Below are 22,032 nucleotides of genomic sequence, written 5' to 3'. Positions count from 1 at the left end.
AGAATTAGAAATGAGACTTTTTGTTCTGTCACTTGTGTGTGCATGCACCTGAGGGTTTCTCTACATGGGCCTGTTACATTGGAATCTTGGGGGGCTGTGGCCATTTCCAAGGTTCCCGAGTCAGTTCCATTGTTCAGGTATAGTTGAGGACCACTTAGCTAAAACAAAGAAGGGTCTGCCAGCTTTTCCCACATCTTCCCTCTTGTCCTCACCCCCTGCTTGGTGCTTGTCCCTTCCCTGTCTCTCCCGTACCTGAGACTCTTCCCAGCCTGCCTGCCCCCAGATGCCTTGCACATTTCTTGGCCCTCTGCTTCTGTGGCCCTCCTGAGCACTGGAGGGTGAGCTGTGATGAGGGGTAACCAGCCTTCACATGTCCTGTCTCTGTCCCCTGCACGTGTCTCCAGGAAGCCTGATGTTTAGGGATTCAGTTGTCTGCAGGGGCACTCTGAAAAATTATGAGGTGAACCTTACTGGCCACTGAGATTGGTGGCAAAATACCTAACAAACACATGTATTTGATATGTTTAAGGCAGTGTAAGAGTTTTATGAATATTACCTCATTTAACTCCTGTAATTCCCATTTTACATATGGGAAAACTGAGACACAGAGGTGAAGAAACCTGCCCGAGGTCACATGGCCAGTAAGTAGCAGAACTGGGATTTGAATCCAGGCAGTCTAGACTCTGGGCCACCGCACTGTGATGAGCCAAGAGGAGAGGATCTGGGGCTGTTGTTCCTGTTGTTGTTCAGTTGCCCAGTCATGTCTGGTTCTGGGAGTCCTGTGGACTGTGGCCCTCCAGGCTCCTCTGTCCATGGGATTTCCCAGACAAGAATACTGGAGTGGGTTGCCTTCTCCAGTGGAATCATCCCACCCCAGGGGTCGAAGCTGCATCTCCGTTGTCTCCTGCATTAGCAGGTGGATTCTTTATCACTGGGCTACCTGGGAAGTCTTTCTGGGACTGGGGGAGGTTTTATCTTGGGTTACATTTGAGCATGCTTTGAACTACATTTGGAGATTTTTCTCAGGGTCTGACCTACACTTTATTATTATTATTAACTTTAATGTTTGCCCTTCAGGCCTATTAAAAGACATTTTATTTTTCTTCTTTCCTAGGTGGTGTTTGGAAACTAGACCATGTGCCTAGGTAGAAGCTGTTCTTTTCTCCACAGCTCTGCACCCCCAGCAACACCTACCACGCCCTTGTTTTGAGAGCCTCACTGAGGTATGATGTCTAGGTCCACCTGAGCTGACCTTGAAGAGCTGAAAGTCTGGACACAGTGATTTTTTTTTTTTTTTTTTTCATGTTCCTTGGTAGCTGCTATTATTTTAAAAAATTGTGGTAAAATATACATAAGAAAATTGACCATTTAAACCACTTTTAACAGGGATCCTAGAATTTTTTGAGTGTTTTCATTATTATTTTTATTGAAGTATAGTTGACTTAAACCATTTTAACCATTTAAAAATGTACATTCAGTGGCATTAAGGACATCTACATAACCATCACCACCATCCATCTCTAGAACCTATCCATCATCCCAAACTGAAGCTCTGTACCATTAGATAATGATCCCTGATACTTTCCTCCCCTTATCCCCTGATAACCACTGTTCTACTTTTTGTTTCTATGAATCTGACTACTCTAGGTACTTCTTATTAAGTGGAATCATGCCATGTTTGTCTTTTTGTATCTGGCTCATTTCATTTAGCATATTGTCTTTAAGGTTCACCCATGTTTTAGCCTGTATCATAATTTCAGTCCTTTTTATGACTGAGTAATGCTCCCTTTTATATTTATATCACATTTGTTGACCCATTCATCCATTGATGGGTCCTTGGGTTTTTGTTTTGTTTTTTTTTTTAGTTCTACCAGTTTATTGCTACCAACCCACCTCCCTCCACCCTCATGCACACGTGCTCAGTCATGTAACTCCATGGACTGCAACCCACCAGGCTCCTCTGTCCATGGACTTTTCCAGGCAAGAATACTGGAGTGGGGTCCTTGGGTTATTTTGTCTTTTGTTTTTTCCCACCTTTTGGACATAGTGAATCATGTTGCTATGGACATAGATTTACAAATACTTCTTTGAGGCCCCTTTCAGTTCTTTTGGCTGTATGCCTAGAAGTAGAAGTCTTAGATCCACTTGTTTGTGTACTTGTAGCCACTGTGGAGAACAGCACATTCCCACCACCAATTCATAAGGACCCTAATTTCTTCACCACTTTCTCATCAACACTTGCTGTTTTCTGTTTTTGTTTTGCTTGTTTTTTGATAATAGCCATCCTAATGGGTATGACCTTGGAGGTTGGCTAGTTGCACCTGTAGAGTCCACTCTCCAAGAGTCTGGTCCCTAGTATGTTGAAATGTGCATACACCGAGAAAGTAACATAATAAACCCCCATGTATTCCTCACAGCAGGTCTAGCGGTTATCAGTTCGTGGCCAGTCTTGTCTCATTATCTGCGCCCCTCCCTCTTCCTCCTGCCCTGTGTTTGTTTTGAGGCAAATCCCAAATGTCACATCATTTTATTTGTGAACATTTTACAGATAATATCTTTAAAAGATAAGCACTTTTAATATTCCATTTTGTCTCACGGTGGAAGGGCACACAGAGATGTCCTCTTGAGCACATTATTCCCTGTCATTCCCGTGGCTCACCAGAGACATATGTAGTGGTCACACCTGTGGACACCTGGATGTCAAGTCCATTGCCATGCCAGGCTGTTGCTGAAAAGCTGCCTCGGCTGGGGCCCTGTGTCCCTGCAGGAGGCTAGCTGCCTGGGATCTGAGCAGCCATGTGGAAGAGCCCACCCAGATCTCTTTTAGGAGAAGGAGAGAAGAGAGCGGAGGAAGAGGGTGAGGGAGAGAGGGGGAAGAGAGAAGGGGACAGAGGGATGGGGAGGGAGAGAGGAGGGGAAGAGAGAAGAGGATGGAGGGATGGAGGAGGGAGAGAGGAGGGGAAGAGAGAAGGGGACAGAGGGGGGCGTGAAGGAAGGAGAGGGGGAAGACAGAAGGGGGCAGAGGGTTGGAGAGGGGTGTGGAGGAGGGAGAGAAGAGGGGAGGAGAGGAGGGGACGGAGGGATGGAGGGAGCGTGGAGGAGGAAGAGAGGAGGGGATGGAGGGATGGGGGGCGTGGAGGAGGGAGTCGGGGATGGGAGAGGGAGAGGAAGGAGAAGAGTATATGTTTGTGTGTGAAGCTGTGAGGACAAGAAATGGGGAGTGAGAGCAGAGCAGTTGGGAGAGGCAGCCTTGATCAGGCCTTTGACTCTCCGACTCCCGAACTCTGTAGTGAGCTAGGGAGCTGCAGAGACACCCCAAGACTAACAGCACATTTGCCCCTCACCCCAACCCTTAAATCTGGGAACTCTGTTTGCCCATGGTGGATGAGATTGGTGACACACGCAGAGCTGCCGTGGGTACCAGAGGAGACCTTTTGTTCCGGGAGTGAGTGCTCGATTCCCAGTAGGTCTGAGGCTTCTTGTCCAAGTTTGGGGGTCTGTGCTATCAAGAGATGATGCTTTTACAAAGTTCAGTGGGTGGGGACTCCTCAGGATGGCGTGTGGACAGCAGGAGCCCTGTCTTCCTTTTTACTCAGTCCCTGGGTCCTGTTCCCTTATAATAAAGTGGCTTCTCATAGTACTTGCTCCTGCTGGGATCTGTTTCAAGTAATGAAAGGAAAGGGGGCACTGGTTACAATGTATCTATTTTTATCTTGGTTCTTACTTCTGCTTCAACTTTGTTGCCTACACCTAGTTTCCACTTGTATCATTGCTGGTGGTTGTACAGTCCTTTATAACCTTGCTTCCTTTCAGTTCTATCCTCCTTTCTTTCTATCTTTTCTAAGAATCTGACAGCTTTATGGAGATGTAATTCACATCACATACAATTCCCCCATGTAAAGTGCATGAATTCAATGATTTTTGGTGTAATCACAGAGTTGTATCCTGTTTTCTTAACATTCCAGACCACCCCATGGCCTCATCGTCTCAGAGCTAGTCTTCCCCCTCTGCGGGCATCACACTGATCCCATCCTCAAGACAGATGACCTTATTGTGGGGACAGTGGCCAGTAGGCACTTTCCACCAATAAAATATTTAACTTAAACAGTCCCACAGAGGCCTCCAATTCATAGACAAGTGCTGCTTCAGACAGACCCTTCCCACTGGCAAGGCTCCATCACCACTCAGTTTCTCTCTACTTATAATAGATTTTTAAAAGCTAAACACAAACAACATAGCAAATTTGCCAGCTGTTTGACTGGTAATAAATCTGCTTAGGAATCTGTACTGTCCTTGAACAATCTTAGTTCTGGACAGATAAGCCTGTTGCATCATTACCCCTTTCTAACCGGGGTTACCGTCTAGCAAACGGAGTAGAGCCTGTAAATGCACAACAGAGAGGTGAGCAATTATGTAATGTCAGATGGTCTAAGGGCCATGATGAAAAACAAACCAGACTGAAGGGACAGAAATTGATGGTGAGGGTGGGGATTGGTAGCTTATGCATAGTGGTCACTGAAGGCTCCTCACAAAGTGATGTTTGAATAAAGACCTGAAGGGAGAGAAGAGTGAGTTCACAGAAATCTGAGGGGAGGAACATCCCAAGCAGAGGAATAGTAAATGCAGAGACTCAGAGCAGGAGTTTGCCTTGCATGGTTGAGGAACTGTTAGATTATCCTGGGCATGTAGGCTAGGATGAAGACTGGACTTTACTCTGCATGAAATGGGACGATGTGGAAGGGTTTTGAGGAGAGGAGGAACATGATCTGGTGGGTGTTTTAAAAGCAGCACTCTGGCTACTGTGTTGAAAATGAGTAGTAGAGGCAAGGGGGCTTCCCTGGTGGCTCTGGTAAAGAATCCACCTGCCAATGCAGAAGACATGGGTTCGATCCCTGGGCTGGGAAGATCCCCTGGAGAAGGGCACGGCAATCCACTCCAGTACTCTTGCCTGGAGAATCCCATGGACAGAGGAGCCTGGCGGGCTGCAGTCCGTGGGGTCGCAAAGGGTTGGACACGACTTATGGCTGAACAACAACAACAGTAGAGTCAAGGAGACCAGGCAGGCAGGCTTTTGTGGGAATCCAGGAAAGAGGAGAAGATGATTGGAGGTGCTGAGAAATGGTTGGATTTTTGAAGGTAGAGTTGATGGAATTTGCTTATGGATTTAGATGAAGGTTATGAGGGGAAAGAGAGGATTTGAGGATGCAGAGGTTTGGCCGAAGCATCTGGAAGGCTTGAGTTGGCATTTACTGAGTGAGAAAGAAGGTAGGAGGAAATCAAGAGTTAGATTTTGGCCACGTTAGGTTGGAGGTGCCTCTCCAGGTAGAAAGCTGAGTCTAGAATTGAGAGATACCAATTAACTAATGATGTGAGTGCCTCCTGAGGGGCTTATGAAGAAGCAGAAGGTTCTGAAGTAGCTGAAATAAAGGTAGGCGGTGATGCCATAAGTGAAACAGACAGGAGCACAAGGGAGTGTGGGGTGACTTCTGACAGGGACAGTCAGAGAAAGTCCGCCTCCCTCCCTGGTCTAGGAGGCCCGTGTCTCCTTGATGAGCATTTGGGGGCGCCCACAGGTATGTGGCTGCGGGGTGTTTTCAGTGGGTTGTAGCGGGGAAGGCACTCAACAACAGGGTCTGGGCCTTCCCTTTGTGTCCTCGGTACCTGCAGAAGTTTTGGCCTTGCATCATTATGAGATGGGTGAACCTGTTCTTTCTGAGCCTCAGTTCTTCGAGAATAAAACGAACAGGTTATACTAGCTCAGAGCCCTGGAATCAACTGGGAAGCTTTAAAAACCAATGCAGGGATCTGTCCCAGGCCCAATGAATCAGAGTTGCCACAGTGGAACCTGGGATTCTCTTGTGAAGTCACTCCCTGTGTTATTCTTTTGCAGCGGGTCCATCAGCGGTCTGCAGACAGGTATTCCGAAGTCCCTGGACCAGGTCATTCCTGAGGTCCACTTCAGCTCTAACATCCTGTGAGTCTTGTCAGAATGCTTGCACTGCAGTTCTCTTCCTGGGAAATGTAATTTTTGGTTGGGGGTGGAAGGGCCTAGAGAGGGAGAAAGGTAGGGACACCTTGGGCAGGGCAGGCAGGGACAGGTGTGTCGGCCAGGGTCTGAAGGGCCTCGGGAAAAGGTTCTGGGAGGGGTGGGGCCAGTGACAGCGCGCATGCCACCGGGGCCAGGTGGAGGCAGAGGACATGGTCCCAGCCCCCGGGCAGCGCTGCCGCAGAGTGAGGGAAGGGCGGGCTCTTGGGAAAAGGCGTCCAGGAGGAGGAGCCCTGCAGCATGAGCTCTGGGGTGAGGGCGGTTTTGGATCAGGTTTATGCTGGGGTCCAGTGAGGGGGACAGCTTGAGCTCTGACCCACAGGCCCAAGAAAGTTGGAAAGAAGCACTAGTGACTGAAAGGTACCCTGGGCAGTGGCTGGAGAGGTGGACACAGAGAAGATGGGAATGGATTCTGCCTGCTGGGGAAGATTTTGAGCTCTGTTCTGAAGGTGATGGGATTTTGAGATGGGATCAGATAAGTATTTTATAGCAGTCATCCTGGCAAAGACCGGTCAGAGACAAATGGAACACTTTCTCATTTTTGCGTGGGTCCACTGGGGCACTGTTTTCTTGTATGCAGCTGAGACTCTCTCTGGCTGTTGAAATGAAATGCCTCATGAAATGAAGCACTGGCCAGTGACCAACTCAGAACGTCCATGACTTGGGGTCACTTAGATCTGTAAGGAGGCCTCAGGTGTGTATTGAGGAGGGCAATAGTGTATGTGTGGTAGAGAGTCTGCCTGTCTTCTTTAGGATTCAAGTTTTACATAGAAATCTGATAGTTTTAATTTGTAGCCTAGCCTGTTCAGTTTCTCAGAGGTCCTTCAAGTTAGTTTAATTTTACATATTAAGCCAAGACTTTCCCAAGATCCTCACACAGTTAACTGGTGAAGGGTAGTAGTTCTTCCTGTTTGCTTTGATCCAGCTAAAGTTTCACTGAGCTCCCATCTCTAGCCCCATAGCAGCAATGTCTTTTTCTGATGTTTCTGAACGTCCAGACTGATGTTGCTGCAGGTCATGGGAGCAGCAGCTTGCTCGATCACTCTCATTCTCTCTTTTGTCCAGCTTCCATCTTGGTTCAGAAGTTCTCCCACCTGGGAACCAACTCAAGTGCTTTCCTAGTATCTGCTAAGTAATCTTTTTCTTCCTCTGTGCTTTTATACAGATTGAGTTATTTTTTGCTCTTTTATCCCCTGGGATGCTCCTTCTAAATTAAAAAGGTGAGGGTAACTTCTATTTATTCACTTTTAAACCTTTAACTGTTAATAACAATAATTGAACATAGATGATGTCAATATTTACACCACATTTGATCATGTGGTGGAGCAGTGTAAAGAGGTCACCTGCAGGTTGTGAAACCACATATCTTCATCCTTCCTTGTAGTCTTCATCCAGCAGGCAGTGGCAGATGCAAAGAAACTTGTCTTTGTGGTCTCACGGCCAAGTGTTCCCTAAATCATGTGGTCTTTCACTTTCATTGTTCTATAAATCTGTGATATTATTTGTTGCCTTGTCTCATTAGACAGATTGTACTGAATAAAGATCAGACTTTTCTTAGATTTGGAGGGCCTCTCCCCCACTTGATGTCCTATTATTGAACTCTCATTAATCTGTTGTTTCTGAACTTAACACTGTTAAGAAAGACAGGCCACCAAGTTTTCAGTTTCTTAGAGCCATTAAAAATTTTTTTCCTAGATTTGAGTCAATGTGGATGTTACCACATTTATGTATTTTTCCTTTAGCAATTTCAGTATATTTTCTGACTAAGGGATTATGTTGTTGTGGACCTATATCTTTATTTACTTCAGACTTCAAAAATGCAGCCTTCTACTCTCCAGTGTTTGAGGTTTGGTGAATAAACCTATATTTCAGTTATGCTCCCCCTTACCCCTAAACCGTCATCTCTAGAATAAAATAGAGCTCTGATTTTTAGGTTCTCATTAGAAAGCTCTTCCGTCTACTCAATCTCATTTCTCGGGACATTTTGCAATTCTGGTACATCTTTCTTAAGATGTGGGGAGCCAAAACTGCACAGCACATCTTGCTGTGGACACGGAGTGGTTCTGAATAAGGGTGGGATCACAAGTTTTATTTTGTTTCCACTGTCCTTTCTGATACAGTCCAGTATTTTCTGGGCTTTCAGTGAAGAGACATGCAACACGGTATCTTAAGAGAACAGTCTAAACTGATGCTTCTTTATTGAACAGTTTAGCTCAGAACCCATTATTCTAAAAGTGTAATTGGAATTGCTTTTCCTTAAGTGTTCCTTCACGTTTGCCTTCACTGAGGCTTCTTTGCCATAATTTTGCCTATTCATACAGCCCCCTGAGAACTTGTCTTTTAATTTTGCATTTTGATTTCTGGAACAGCTTTTAGGCATTTGCAATCTTGAAGGTTTCATTTGATTGCTTCAACAAATATTTATTGAGTGCCTAATGGAAAATGCAGTGGTGAACAAGAGAGATAAACCTCTTCCCTTGTGAATCTAACAGCCTAATGTATTTTCTGCTAGATTATTGGTTCCCAAAGCATTTTAAATATGATACCTCCTTTTCAAATTAATTTTTTCAGGGACTCTTATTCAGTAGTGGGTTTGTTTTTTGTTTTTTAATTTTTTTCCTAGCTAATTTTTGGCTGTGCTGGGTCTTTGTTGCTGTGCAGGTTTTCTCTTGTTGTGGTGAGTGGGGGCTGCTCTCTAGTTGCAGTGGCTCTTCTTGTTCCAGAGCACAGGCTCTAGGCACATGGCCTTCTGTAGTTGCCGCACATGGGCTCAGTGGTTGTGGCTCCTGGACCCTGGAGCTCAGGCTCAGCAGTGGTGGTGTACTGGAGGCTTAGTTGCCCTACAGCTTGTGGACTCTTCTGGACCAGGGATCAAACCTGATTCTTATCTACTGCACCACCAGGGAAGTCCCAGTAGTGGTGTTTTTAATGGCTCGTCACTGGAAGCACATTTGTGGATATGAAGTTGGGTGCCCTATGGGTTGGAAACTACCATTCTAGGCAGTTTATGAAAGCATCAAGTTCTAGTCCAGAACTAGTCAGTGGTTTAAAAAAAAATGCCGTTGTTCATGATTTCCTATAAGCAACAATCAGATAAAGACAGACATACACATAGTTTTTTGGGTTTTCTGGTAGAATTTGGGCATTAGAAATTCTGCCTACTAGTTTTGCCATAATTATATTGTTTTTATCCTTTCAAAGAATTCTACTAGGTTAATCAGGCCTGGTGAGGGCCCTTTCAAAATCAAGGTGTTCCCTCCCTCTCATCTAGTTGATGTTTACCTAACAGTTTGGCAGAATGTCCTAGGCAGCAGGTAGACCCTGTAAGAAAACCGGGAATTTATATTCACTTTATTTATTTATTTTTTTAGTTTCCAGATCTTCCCTGAATAAAAAGTTATCCTGAGAGGATACAATGTCAGTCTGCCAGTTCTGAAGTTGTTCTTCACTCTCAAGGGGACTTGTATGCATCATGGCATATTTCTACCATCTCACCTCGCAGGGAGATTGGCTCTCAGCCTAGGCCCCGGAGCCCCGGGGAACCTGCCTTGCCTGCTGATTGGCCGCTCTAGATCACTGGGCTAGCTCACCAGGCCTGCATCTGGCTTGTTCAGACGCTTTAGGGTGAGCCCTACTGAATGCTCTGTGGGGTGGGCCGTGGGTCCTAGGCTGGTATTTGTGGCCCTGGGGCAGGGGCCATCACCCTGGGTCCTGCCCCCAGGTAAGGCAGGCAGGCAGGCAGGCAGGCAAGGCAGGCAGGCAGGCAGGCAGGCAGGCAGGCAGGCAGGCAGGCAGGCAGGCAGGCAGGCAGGCAGGCAAGGCAGGCAGGCAGGCAAGGCAGGCAGGCAAGGCAGGGAGGCGGGAGGGCAGCCTTTTGTGGTCTGCTCTTTCCAACTTCGACTGCTTGCAAGTTTGCAGACATTGGTGTGTGCTGACACTTACTGTTTTGACTACAACTTTAATCTTAATTGGGCTTCCCTGGTGGCTCAGAGGTTAAAGCGCCTGCCTGCAATGCAGGAGACCTGGGTTCGATCCCTGGGTCGGGAAGATTCCCTGGAGAAGGAAATGGCAACCCACTCCAGTATTCTTGCCTGGAGAATCCCATGGACAGAGGAGCCTGGTGGGCTACAGTCCATGGGGTCGCAAAGAGTCAGACATGACTGATCGACTTCACTTTCACTTTTTTCACTTTTTTTAATCTTAGTTAAGTTACTTAACCAATTTTCTAGCTGGCAGTCCCTTGCTGAGTCATGCTAGATATACTTTAAGAGTTTTATAGTAATGATTTTTGGAGCCCTCTGTAAGAAATTCCTCAAATTTTTTGGCCTGCCTAATTTCTTCTTCTTTTCATATGTTAAAAATATAATGTAATACAATTACTTAAGTAATAAAATTTGAAATAAATAGTTTGAATAAATAATTTTAAAGTGTAGATAAAAACGAAAGAAAATTTCATTTGTTGAGATATTTTTAACATTTTAGACTATTGCTCTCCCCTTTTTCATAAAAGCTATATTAAAATTTTTGGTTTGTTTTAAATAGAGACCCACTATACCATTTCTTAGTTCTGATTTTCCTAGCAAAAGATAGCTTTTGCTTTGACCTCTGACCATTCTCAGCCCACTCCTGAGGTTTCTCTGTGTGGAGAACAGGACTTCCACATAGGATCTCTCTGCCTCAGAGGTAAAGCTGGTGGGCTCCTCACTAATCCTTGAACCACCCCACCGACTGCCACCACGCCTTTCCCACATGCTTTTCCCAGCCCCTTAAAAAGACCAGTCTGTTCAACCCTTCTCCCTCAACCATTTTTTCCTAGACAGAAGAGGAGCCCCGGGGAGTTGAAGGTAAAGCAAATACCACACAGGTGTCTCCTTACATTTGGCGTTGGCCTGCATAGTAGCTCACTTGGTACCAGGAGCCGGTGCTCCCACCACACCTAGTGTCTTCCCCTCACTTATGGGCTCCAACACTTCGGTCCCACGAGACAATCACTTGTTATCCAGAAAGTTTTAACATCTCTTTTTAGTGATTCTGCCAGCTCATATTCTGTTAAGATAATTGGGGTTTCACTTTGTTATTATCTGCCATGATTAGACATTTTCTCAATTGGGGGGAGTCTGTTTCCTGTTCTATGAGAACTCTTTAAGAAGGCAGGTGTGTTTTGTTGGGGCTTGGTGGGATGGGACAAGAAACCAAGCCTGCAAGCCTGTTGATCCCATGGGGTGGCAATAGATATACCTATGCTGACTGGTCCCCTGTGATTCTGTTTCTTTTTTGTTTTTTTCCTGTATGTTTTCCCTTTTTTTAATTATAAAAGGAGTCTATTAGCACACACAAAAAAGTTGTGAAAAATAACCCACCAGTAATCCCACTACCCTGCACAAATCACTTTTTCCTTTCAATCTTGGCTCAAATGCATGCTCAGTTTTACATTGTTATAGTTTGACAATGTTTTTGTATTTACCTTTTCTTAACACTGTAGTGATTTTCCATGTTGCTACCTAGGTTTCATAATTGGAGTCTTTAATGACTACATAATAGTCTATTAACCATTCCTTGTCCATGGACATTGAGATTTCTTTGTGTGTCTGTGTGTGTTTCCTTTTGGTGGTGTTTTAATAATACCATACACTTTTGCATATAACTTGTGGGTGAATTTTTGTTCTTAGAACAAATTTCTGGCATTGGGGTTCCTGGGCCCAGGGATTCGCCCCTTATCTGGTTCTGCGCAGCCACTGTTCTGCTTTATGAAAGAGCTGTGTTGGTCAGCGTTCACAAAGGCTTTCAGTACCAACGTGCTGTAGGAGACACTTAAGCATGTCAGGCTCTGGGATGCTACAGCAGATGCAGGATTTATGGGCTGAACCAGATGAGGTGGGGTTTCCCTTCCTCTTCTCAGCAGGTTTGAACCAGCCAGCTCCACATTTCAACTAAATGTGAATGCCTTAGTAATTTCTTAATGGAAGGCCTCAGGTTTCCTCCTTTGCAATAGTTTTGTAGCTTTTCTTCTCCAAAGCATGAAGAAATCAGGTAGATTTTCTTTTCTTTGTGTATTAAAGTAAAATTGAGGGCTTTAAAACTGTTCCCTGGTCAGCTTGATAACTGTGTGCTTCTTTGAGAGTCACCCAGTCCCTCAGATTTAGTGATCCACTCACCAACCAGTAATGAATTTGGGGTGAAAATTAAGGAATCAAGCAGAGACTGACTAGAGAAAAAAAAAACTTGGGGATGATATAGTTTGCTAGAGTTTATTGATGAGATAGCTTAAATCCTGGCAATAGTAAATCATTTTGAATTTGATTGAATTCATGCAGCAAAAAACCAAGTTATACAAAGTTAATGATCAATTACTAAGAGTAAATTAGCAGAAATTATAGCCAAGTCTCATATATGAACCAGAAGTTTTCTAAAGAACGGAGGTACTGGTGCTAAGCCAGGTTGTTGTTTTTTTTTTTTAAGGACTGAGTAATTTTTTGCTTATGCTTATGCTTGTGGAATGATGATATTCCCTGAGAAATTGAGGAAGTATCATGTGAATGCACCCTCTTTTCGGTTATGTAGCCAGCCAGGAGTTTCCCAGTTTGATGTTTAGAGCCCACCAGGCAGGCATGTCACGATGTACTAACTTTTCTCTCCACTCCCCCGCCCAGCATCTCCAGCATTTTGGAAACCTACTGGGGTAGAACTCGGGGGTGTGGCTTTCCACAGTGCAGGGGTTGGTGTGTAGGTGTGCTGGCTGCATGCGTGTTAGTGAGTGGGTTATGCGATGAAGATGATGCTGGATTGAGCCTGGTGGGATCCGGCCATCACTGATTCTGTTCTGTTTCTGTTCTAGCCCTTGTCTGCATCCAGCCATGGGGGATATGAAGACTCCAGACTTTGACGACCTTCTGGCTGCCTTTGACATCCCAGACCCCACTAGCCTTGATGCCAAGGAGGCCATCCAGACCCCCAGTGAGGAGAATGAAAGCCCCCTCAAACCCCCAGGGTTGTGTGTGGATGAGAACGTGTCCTTGTCTCACTCAGGCTCAGCCTCGGATGTGCCGGCTGTGAGTGTCATCGTCAAGAATACCAGCCGCCAGGAGTCGTTTGAGGCGGAGAAAGACCACATTGCCCCCAGCCTCCTGCATAATGGGTTCCGGGGCTCTGACCTGCCTGCAGACCCCCACAGTCTAGGCCACAACTGTGGGAAGTTTGACTCCACATTCATGAATGGAGATAGTACCAGGGGTTTCCCCGGCAAGCTGGAGGCCTCCAAATCAGAGCCGTTACCAACTTTTAACCAGTTTAGTCCAATCTCCAGCCCAGAGCCCGAGGATGCCATCAAAGACAATGGGTTTGGGATGAAGCCCAAGCACTCTGACAGTTACTTCCCTCCCCCTACTGGGTGTGGGTCTGTGGGGGGCCCTGTCCTGGAGGCTCTCACGAAGTTTCCAGTCCCAGAGCTGCATATGTTTGATCACTTTTGTAAGAAAGAACCCAAGCCTGAGCCCCTGCCCCTTGGCAGTCCGCACGAGCACGAGCGAGGTGGGCAGAAAGCGTTGGAGGTGCACAAGGAACTAGATGCCAGTCGATTCTTCGGGGACGCCCTGGACTTCAGTAGCCATCCCGGCAACAGTATTGGAGAGCCCAAGGGGCTGGCCTCAGAGCTCTGCTCCGGCTCGGCAGTCCCCCCCAGGCAGCGCCTCAAGCCAGCTCATTCCAAGCTGTCCTCCTGTGTTGCGGCCTTGGTGGCCCTGCAGGCTAAACGAGTGGCCAGTGTCGCCAAGGAGGATCAGCCCAGCCACACGAAGGATCCCTCAGGGCCCGCAAAGGAGGGCTCCAAAGGCAGCCCCAAGATGCCCAAGTCACCAAAGAGTCCCCGGAGCCCCCTGGAGGCCACCCGAAAGAGCATCAAGCCCTCCGACAGCCCTCGGAGCATCTGTAGTGACAGCAGCAGCAAGGGCTCCCCCTCTGTGGCTGCCAGCTCCCCACCAGCAATCCCCAAAGTCAGGATCAAAACCATTAAGACGTCTTCAGGGGAAATCAAGCGGACGGTCACGAGGATCCTGCCAGACCCTGACGACCCCAGTAAGTCCCCTGTTGGTTCACCGTTAGGAAGTGCCACCACCGAGGCCCTGAGTGAGGCACCGGAGGACGAGGCCACCACCCTGTCCGGAGTGGAGCACTTTGCTGAGGTGGGAGCACATCCCGGGAGCCCCCAGAGTGACCGGAAAGGGGAGGAGTGCACGGCGAAAGCCAGCGAGCCTTCGCCTTCCTGCTGCAGCTCTGGGGCCCGGGGTCCAAAGGGGGCTGCCTCGGGCACGCAGGCGGGCAGAAAGCCGCAGCAGAGCCCAGCGCCGCCAGCCTCCACCCCCGCCCCTGCCAACCTCCTACCCAAGGCCGTGCACCTGGCCAACCTGAACCTGGTCCCCCACAGTGTGGCAGCATCAGTGACGGCCAAGTCCTCCGCGCAGAGGCGGAGTCAGCCTCAGCCCACACAGATGTCAGTGCCCCTGGTCCACCAGGTGAAGAAGGCCGCCCCGCTGGTCGTGGAGGTCTTCAACAAGGTCCTCCACAGCTCCAACCCCGTGCCCCTCTACGCGCCCAACCTCAGCCCGCCTGCGGATAGCAGGATCCACGTGCCAGCCAGTGGCTACTGCTGCCTGGAGTGCGGGGATGCGTTCGCCTTAGAGAAGAGCCTGAGCCAGCACTATGGCCGGCGGAGCGTCCACATCGAGGTGCTGTGCACGCTGTGCTCCCAGACGCTGCTCTTCTTCAACAAGTGCAGCCTGCTCCGGCATGCCCGCGACCACAAGAGCAAGGGGCTCGTCATGCAGTGCTCTCAGCTGCTTGTGAAGCCCATTTCTGCGGACCAGATGTTCGTGTCCACCTCCGGGAACTCCACGGCGCCAGCCACCGCGGCGTCTCCCTCCCCCTCCCAGCCCGGCCCGGCTTCAAGCAATGCCAGCACCCCACTCCCCGCCTTGCCACTCTACCCGGACCCCGTGAGGCTCATCCGGCACAGTATCAAGTGCCTGGAGTGTCACAAGCAGATGCGTGACTACATGGCGATGGCCGCACACTTCCAGAGGACGACTGAGGAGACCGAGGGGCTGGTGAGCAGGGCCATCTCCCATCTCTGGGGCGGTTGTCAGGCCCCGGGTTCACGCAGTCCTGTACCTGGGGTCATTGATCTAGGGCGGTGGGGGCATTGGAAGAGCCCTGGGGGAGGAACCTGCTTTGCTGGCTAGCCACCCACCCGGATGTGTAGTGCTTGGGATTTCCTGAGAAAGCGTCCTGCCCGCAGCTGAGGGGTGGCCCTGATGGACTAAGGTGTGTATCTCTGGACGCTCCGCTCCCACTCCAGTGGCTGAGGGCCTGTTGCCCAGCTAGGGCTGGGTCTCTGGCTGCTGTCAGTGTAGCCCTTGCATGTGCCCAGAGAACTCAGGGGCAGGGGTAGGTGCGTCCCTGCCCGGCGCCTCAGGCTGTGTGTCTGAGAACCATGCCTTCACCAGGTTGTTGTGCCCGCAGTGGACAGAGCTGGTTTCTGCAGAACCCCTTTGGGGAAGCCCTAGCAGGGCCAACAGGAGGATGGATGTGGAAGGAGGGAGAGTGGACTGCCATGTGGGCCCCAGGCAAAGGCTTCGGGGCCTCCTCCTCTCATCTCTGTCCTTACCACTGAGAAAGCTTCTGCCCTTATCTCTCGTCCGATTCCTGGTTATGCTTGATGAGATCCTGATGAGTGTGTGTGTTTGTGCTTGATGTGTGTGTGCACATGATGAAATCCGTGTGTGTGTGTGTGTGTGTGTGTGTGTGTGTGTGTGTCTTTAGGCCCTCCATGCTGAGAGCACCCTTTGGCACCCCATGTGTCACTCGTGTCCATATCAGCAAGGTTGTCTGCAGAAGCAGGCCTCCCAAAGGCTCTCATTTTCCTTCTCCAGGTGTCTCTCTTCGTGGCTTAGCCATGCCCACCCCCTCACCAAGCTTCCTTAAGCCAGGGCCGCAGTGGACCATGCACCTGTTGGTGCCTTGATGAGCTCTGCATTTGTCTTCTGAGTGGCCCCTGTGTGCACGGAGGCTCTGTGTTGAGAGCAGGGATGCCCGTGCGAGGAAGACCACAGCTCCTTCAAGAGCTCAGGATGGCTCAGCAAGGGCAGGGCTCCCCACCCAGACCGCTGGAGTGTGGAGCAGGCTAAGACTGGGGTTAAAACACGCTGGTGAGCAGTTGTGTAGAGTTCCTTGGAGGGACTGACTCATCATGGTTCCAGGTATAGGGAAGGTGCCTGTGCTGTGGACGTGACGTTTGAGTTGGCTCTGCCAGGGTGAGTTTGGGGGGGCGGGGACAGGTATGGAAAGTGTAGAGTGGCCAGAGGAACAGGGAGTGGTTAGGAATGAGGGGGTCCAGCCTTGGGGGTCCAGGGCTAGAGGCCAGAGGTGGAGTTCAGTGGGCAGCCCCCAGGAGGGGCCCGCTTGGGGCCACAAGGCTGTTGCCACTCATCTTTACCTTCTCAGTTTCAGTTTGCATTTCTTCCTGATTAGTCAGGTGGCATGTGGGCCCCCCAGGACGTTTCCTCTGGGGCTGTACCAGCATGGTTGCCTTGGACAGGAGTGGGTCTTCTGGGTCTTGTGGTCAGAACCTTTGCCAGTGGAGGTCTGATGCCTGGGCCCGTGGTTGCTTTCCCCCCACTGTTAATCATCTGCTCTTTAAAATCTGAGCAGGCTGAAGTCTGGGTGTAGGATCCCAGGCGGGCATCCTTCTCATCCTGCATCTTCTCTGTGTCATTCCCTTCTAGTGGGAGCTGCATAAGAGGGGTCCCCAGGCCCCAGGCTGGGCTCCACTCTAGGGAGGGGCTGCAGGGCAGCCCAGAGTCTTCCCAGAGTCTGAACCCCTCCCTCTGCAGTGGCTGGAGGGGTCCTCCCTTACATTCCAGGCCAGTTTGTTGGGCAGGTGTCAAAAAGGTTCTTATTCTTAAGCTTTTGTTTAACTATAACGTTACTGTCACAGCTAACCAAATTAGTAACAATTCCTTAATAGTATCTTATATTAAAAGTCTGTATTCAAGTTTTCCCTTTGGGTCGAAATTGTCTTTTTACAGCTGAGCTTATTGTGAATCACAAGCCAAATGTGAACCACGTGTTGTGTTTGTTTGTTCCAGCTTTTAAATATTTCTCAATCTAGAGCAGTACCTCTTCCTACTCCACCCAACAACTACACTACCCCCACCACACACACCCCCCCCCCCAATTTTTCACATCATCACTTTATTGAAGAAACTGGGTCATGTGTCCTAAGGATTTTCCAGTACTGTTCTGGGTTTAACTGATTGCTTCCTGAGGCTTTTTCAGGATAATTTAGTTTGGCTGATTGCTTCCCCAGACAATAAAATTGTTGTTCTATACCCAATATTTTATCTATAGACTAGAAGTTAGAAGTGACGACTTGATTAGATTCAGATTCAGTCTTGAGGAGTGGGAATACTGTGTTCTTCATAATTCGTTACTTCAGGGAGGCTCAGGGTTCTTGACTGTCTCAGTTTTAATGATGCTAAACTTCATCAGTGAGTTTAGGCTAGTGATGTTCTGATCCTTTTCTTAGAAAGTTCCCTATCTTTTTACCATTAATAATTGCTGCTTGAGTCAGTGATTTTATTGGCAGTTGTGAGAGGGTGTGGTAAATTTTATTATTCTCATTTATCAGCTGGAATTCCATGTAAAATATTTTCCCCTCTTCCTTTGAGGGCTGTTAGGTTACCCTGAAATGTAGTTAATGTTGGAAAATTGGATAAATTTGTTTCCCTCAGTTAATAGTTTTCACAGTAGTGAATGGATGCCCCAGCAATCCTAAATGGTGTTTTAAGAGTCCCTCCTCTAATAGTTTTAGAAGTTGTGATAAAATACACATAATATAAAGTTTTAAGTGTACAGTTTAGTGGGGTTAAGAGGGTTCACATTGTTGTGCAATCAGTTTCCAGAACTCTTCATTTTGCAAAACTGAAACTCCTAAACCCATTAAATACAAGTCCCTATTCTCCCTACTCCGTCCCCCTGGTAACCACCATGCTACCTCCTATTTCTATGAATTTGACTAGAATAAGCAAATTTCTAGAAAATGGAATCATACAGTGTTTGTCTTTTTCTGAAGGACTCATTTAATTTAGTATAATATCTTTAAGATTCATACATGTTCCAGCATTTGACAAATTTCCTTTTTTTTTGAGACTGAATAATATTCTGTTGTTGTATATACCACCTTTTGTTTATCCACTCATTCATTAATGGACACTGTTGCCTCTAGTTGTAAAATGAATAATGCCACTCTGAGCATGGTATGTGCACATGTGCTAAGTCTATTTAGTCGTGTCTGACTCTTTATGACGCTAGGGAATGTAGCCTGCCAGGCTCCTCTGTCCATTAGGTTCTCCAGGCAAGAATACTGGAGCAGATTGCCATGCCCTCCTCCAGGGGATCTTCCTGACCCAGGGACTGAACCCGCATCTTTCAGGTCTCCTGCATTGACAGGCGGTTTCTTTACCACTAGTGCACCTGGGAAGACCAAACATGGTATCCAAATATCTTTTCAGTTCTTTTTTTGTGTGATCAAATATTTCATTTTATTGAATTATTGTTGCTGTACAAAAAGGTTATACTCCATTTATAGTTACTGTAAAATATTGGCTATATTCCCTGTACTGTATAATATCAATTCCTTTCGGTATATATCCAGAAGTGGAATTGCTGGATCATATGGTAATTCTATTTAAAATTTTTCAGGGAACCCCCATACTGTTTTTTCCTATAGGGACTGTACTATTTTATTTTCCCACCAATAGTGCATCTGTTTTGTTTTTTTTTTTTCCATCATAGCCACCCTATTGGTATGAGATGACCTCCTCTATTATTTAGTGTTAGTGTTATAATAAGCTCATTGGTTTCTATATATTTATTATGTTTATATGTTCAATCATTCTTGTTTTTTCTTTTCCATTATGGTTTGTTACAGGATATTGAATATAATTCCCTGTGGTATACAGTAGGACCTTGTTGTTTATCCTTTCTCTGTATTTAATAGTTTGCATCTGCTAATCTCAAGCTCCCAGTGCCTCCCTCCCTCAGCCCTTCTCCCCTTTGGCAACCACAAACCTATTCTCTGTGTCTGTGAGTCTGTTTCTGTTTTGTAAATAAAGTTCAATTGTATCATATTTTAGATTCCACATATTAAGTGATACCATACGGTATTTGTCTCTTTTCTGACTTACTTCATTTAGTATGATAATCTCTAGGCCCATCCATATTGCTGCAAATGGCTTTGTTTCATTTTCTTTGGCTGAGTAGTATTTCTGCCTCTGTGTGTGTGTGTGTGTGTGTGTGTGTGTGTATACACATACATACCACGTCTTCTTTACCCCATTCTTCTTTTACCCCGTTCATCTGTCTGGGGACATTTAGGTTGCTTCCATGACTTTGCTGTTGTAAATAGCACTGCTGTGAACATTGGGGTGCATGTATCTTTTTTAATTGTAAGTTTTTTCCTGATATATGCCCAGGAGTGGTAATTGCTGGATCTAATGGTAACTCTATTTTGAACTTTTTGAGGAACCTCCATACTGTTTTTCATAGTGGCTGCACCAATTTACATTCCCACCAACAGTATAGGAGAGTGCCTTTTTTTCCACATCCTCTCCAACACTTATTATTTGTAGACTTTTTAATGATGGCCGTTCTGGCTGGTGTGTGGTGGTACCTTGTAGTTACGATTTGCATTTTTCTAGTTATTAGTGTTGTTGAGCATCTTGTGCCTGTTGGCCACCTGTATGTCTTATTTGGAAAAATGTCTGTTTAGATCTTCTGCCTGTTTTTTGATTGGGTTTCTTTTGTTGTTGTTGTTATTGAGTTGTATGAGCTGTTTTTTTTTTTTTCTTTTTTTTAAATTTATTTATTTATTTTTTTATTAGTTGGAGGCTAATTACTTCACAACATTTCAGTGGGTTTTGTCATACATTGATATGAATCAGCCATAGATTTACACGTATTCCCCATCCCGATCCCCCCTCCCTGAGCTGTTTATATATCTCAAAAATTAAGCCCTTGTTGGTTGCCCTGTTTGCGAGTATTTTCTCCCAGTCCATAGGTTGTCTTTGTTTTGATTATGGTTCCTATTGCTGTGCGAAAGCTTGCAAGTATGATTAGGTCCCGTTTGTTTATTTTTGCTTTTATTTCTATTGCCATAGGAGACTGACCTAAGAAAACATTGGTATAATTTATGTCAGAGAATGTTTTGCTTATGTTCTCTTCTAGGAGTTATTGTCTCATATTTAAGACTTTAAGCCATTTTGAGTTTATTTTTGTGTGTAGTGTGAGGGTGTGTCCTAACCTCATTGATTTACATGCAGCTGGCCAATTTTACCAGCCTGCTTGCTGAGGAGACTGTCTTTTCTCCATTGTATAGTCTCGCCTCATTTGTCAAAGATTAATTGACTGTAGATGTGTGGATTTATTTCCAGGCTCTCTGTTCTGTTCCATTGGTCCATGTGTCTGTTTCTCTACCAGTACCACACTGTTCTGATTATTCTAGCTTAGTAGTATTGTCTAAAGTCTGGAGGGTTAAACCTCCTGCTTTGTTCCTTTTCCTCAGGGTTGCTTGGGCAATTCTGAGTCTTTTATGGTGCCATATAAATTTTAGGATTATTTGCTTCAGTTGTGTGAAAAATGTCCTGATAAGGATTGCATTAAATCTGTAGATTGCTTTGGGTAGTATGACGATTTTAACAATATTAATTCTTCCAATCCAAGAGTCTTTCCATTTCTTTGAATCATCTTCACTTTCCTTTATCAATGTTTATAGTTCTCAGCATGTAAGTCTCCTTCACCATCTTGGTCAGGTTTAGTCCTAAGTTTTATTTTTGATGTGATTTTGGAAGGGATTTTTGTCTGAGTATTGCTTCCTCCACTTTCTTGTCATTTCCGTTTGCGTGAAATGTCTTTTTTCCGTCCCCCTACTTTCAATCTTGGCATGCCCTTCACTCTGAAGTGGGTCTCTTGTAGACAGCATGTTGTAGACTCCTGTTTTTTTAATCCACTCTCATATTTTGATTGGAGCATTTAGTCCATTGACATTTAAGGCAATTACTGATTGATAAGTATTTATTACCACTTTAAACCTTTGTTTTTTCAGTTGATTTTTTTCTTCTTTGTTCCTTTCTTTTGTTTTTCCTTTTGTGGTTTGATGGTTTTCTTCTGTATTGTGCATGTGTGTCCTTTTGTTTTTTTTGTCAGTCTATTGTATGTCTTTGCTTTGTGATTCACTCTTCTCCATGCTCAATTATGCCATTTTGGTCGGGCGGTGGGGTCCCATCAGGCTGGTTCCCGTATTCCTGTGTTCCTTTCACATGAACTCATTAAACCTTGAGACGCTTCCCTACTTTGAGCCACAGCAAGATTTGGGCGTGTTTCTTGTGCTAAACCTAGAATCGGTCAATTTTTCAAGAGGCCATGATGGTTTTTTTTTAAAGTGAGAAATGATATTTAGAGGCTACATTCTGGGCACCAGATATGCTTATTCTGCTGAATATGTTTCTAGGCCTTTTTAGTGGCCAGAACTAAGAAATACAAAGTTTTAAAATAAGGAAAGGGAGATCTTGAGTTTATACTGGTACTGAAATGTAAGATTATACTTAAAAAAAAAATTTTTTTTAATCTTATTATTTTTGGCTGTGCTGGATCTTTGTTGCTGCACGGGCTTTTCTCTAGTTTCGGTGAGTGGGGACTTCTCACTGCAGTGACTTCTCTTGTCATGGAGTGCAGGCTCGAGGGCGCCAGTGGTTGCAGCTCCCAGGTGCGGTGCACAGTTACGGTGCATGGACTTGGTTGCTCTGTGGCATGTGGGATCTTCCCAGGTCAGGGATCAAACCTGTCTCTCCTGCACTGGCAGACAGATTCTTTACTACTAAGCCAGCAGGGGAGGCCAAGATCATACTTTTTATGTAACTGATTTTATACTGAAAATC

At 46.3% G+C, this 22,032-nt stretch overlaps 1 protein-coding gene across 3 annotated transcripts in view; it reads left to right on the top strand.

Moving 5' to 3' along the window:
• The window catches only part of ZNF592 (zinc finger protein 592), a 48,058-nt gene that overhangs the window by 13,298 nt on the left and 12,728 nt on the right, over positions 1-22,032 (top strand). The window contains exons 2-5 of one of the 3 annotated variants that reach the window (XM_043489638.1): positions 1,115-1,223; positions 5,891-5,974; positions 6,369-6,495; positions 12,882-15,144. In XM_043489638.1, coding sequence (XP_043345573.1) covers positions 12,901-15,144 — 2,244 coding nt within the window. In that variant the 5' untranslated portion in view covers positions 1,115-1,223; positions 5,891-5,974; positions 6,369-6,495; positions 12,882-12,900. The remainder of the gene's footprint in view (positions 1-1,114; positions 1,224-5,890; positions 5,975-6,368; positions 6,496-12,881; positions 15,145-22,032) is intronic. The other 2 variants (XM_043489637.1, XM_043489639.1) reach the window with 2 other exon arrangements.

This window comes from Cervus canadensis, chromosome 17 (assembly GCF_019320065.1).
Source record: "Cervus canadensis isolate Bull #8, Minnesota chromosome 17, ASM1932006v1, whole genome shotgun sequence".
NCBI lineage: Eukaryota > Metazoa > Chordata > Mammalia > Artiodactyla > Cervidae > Cervus > Cervus canadensis.
Note: the sequence above shows the minus strand (reverse complement) of the source record. Positions and strands in the feature narration are given on the sequence as shown.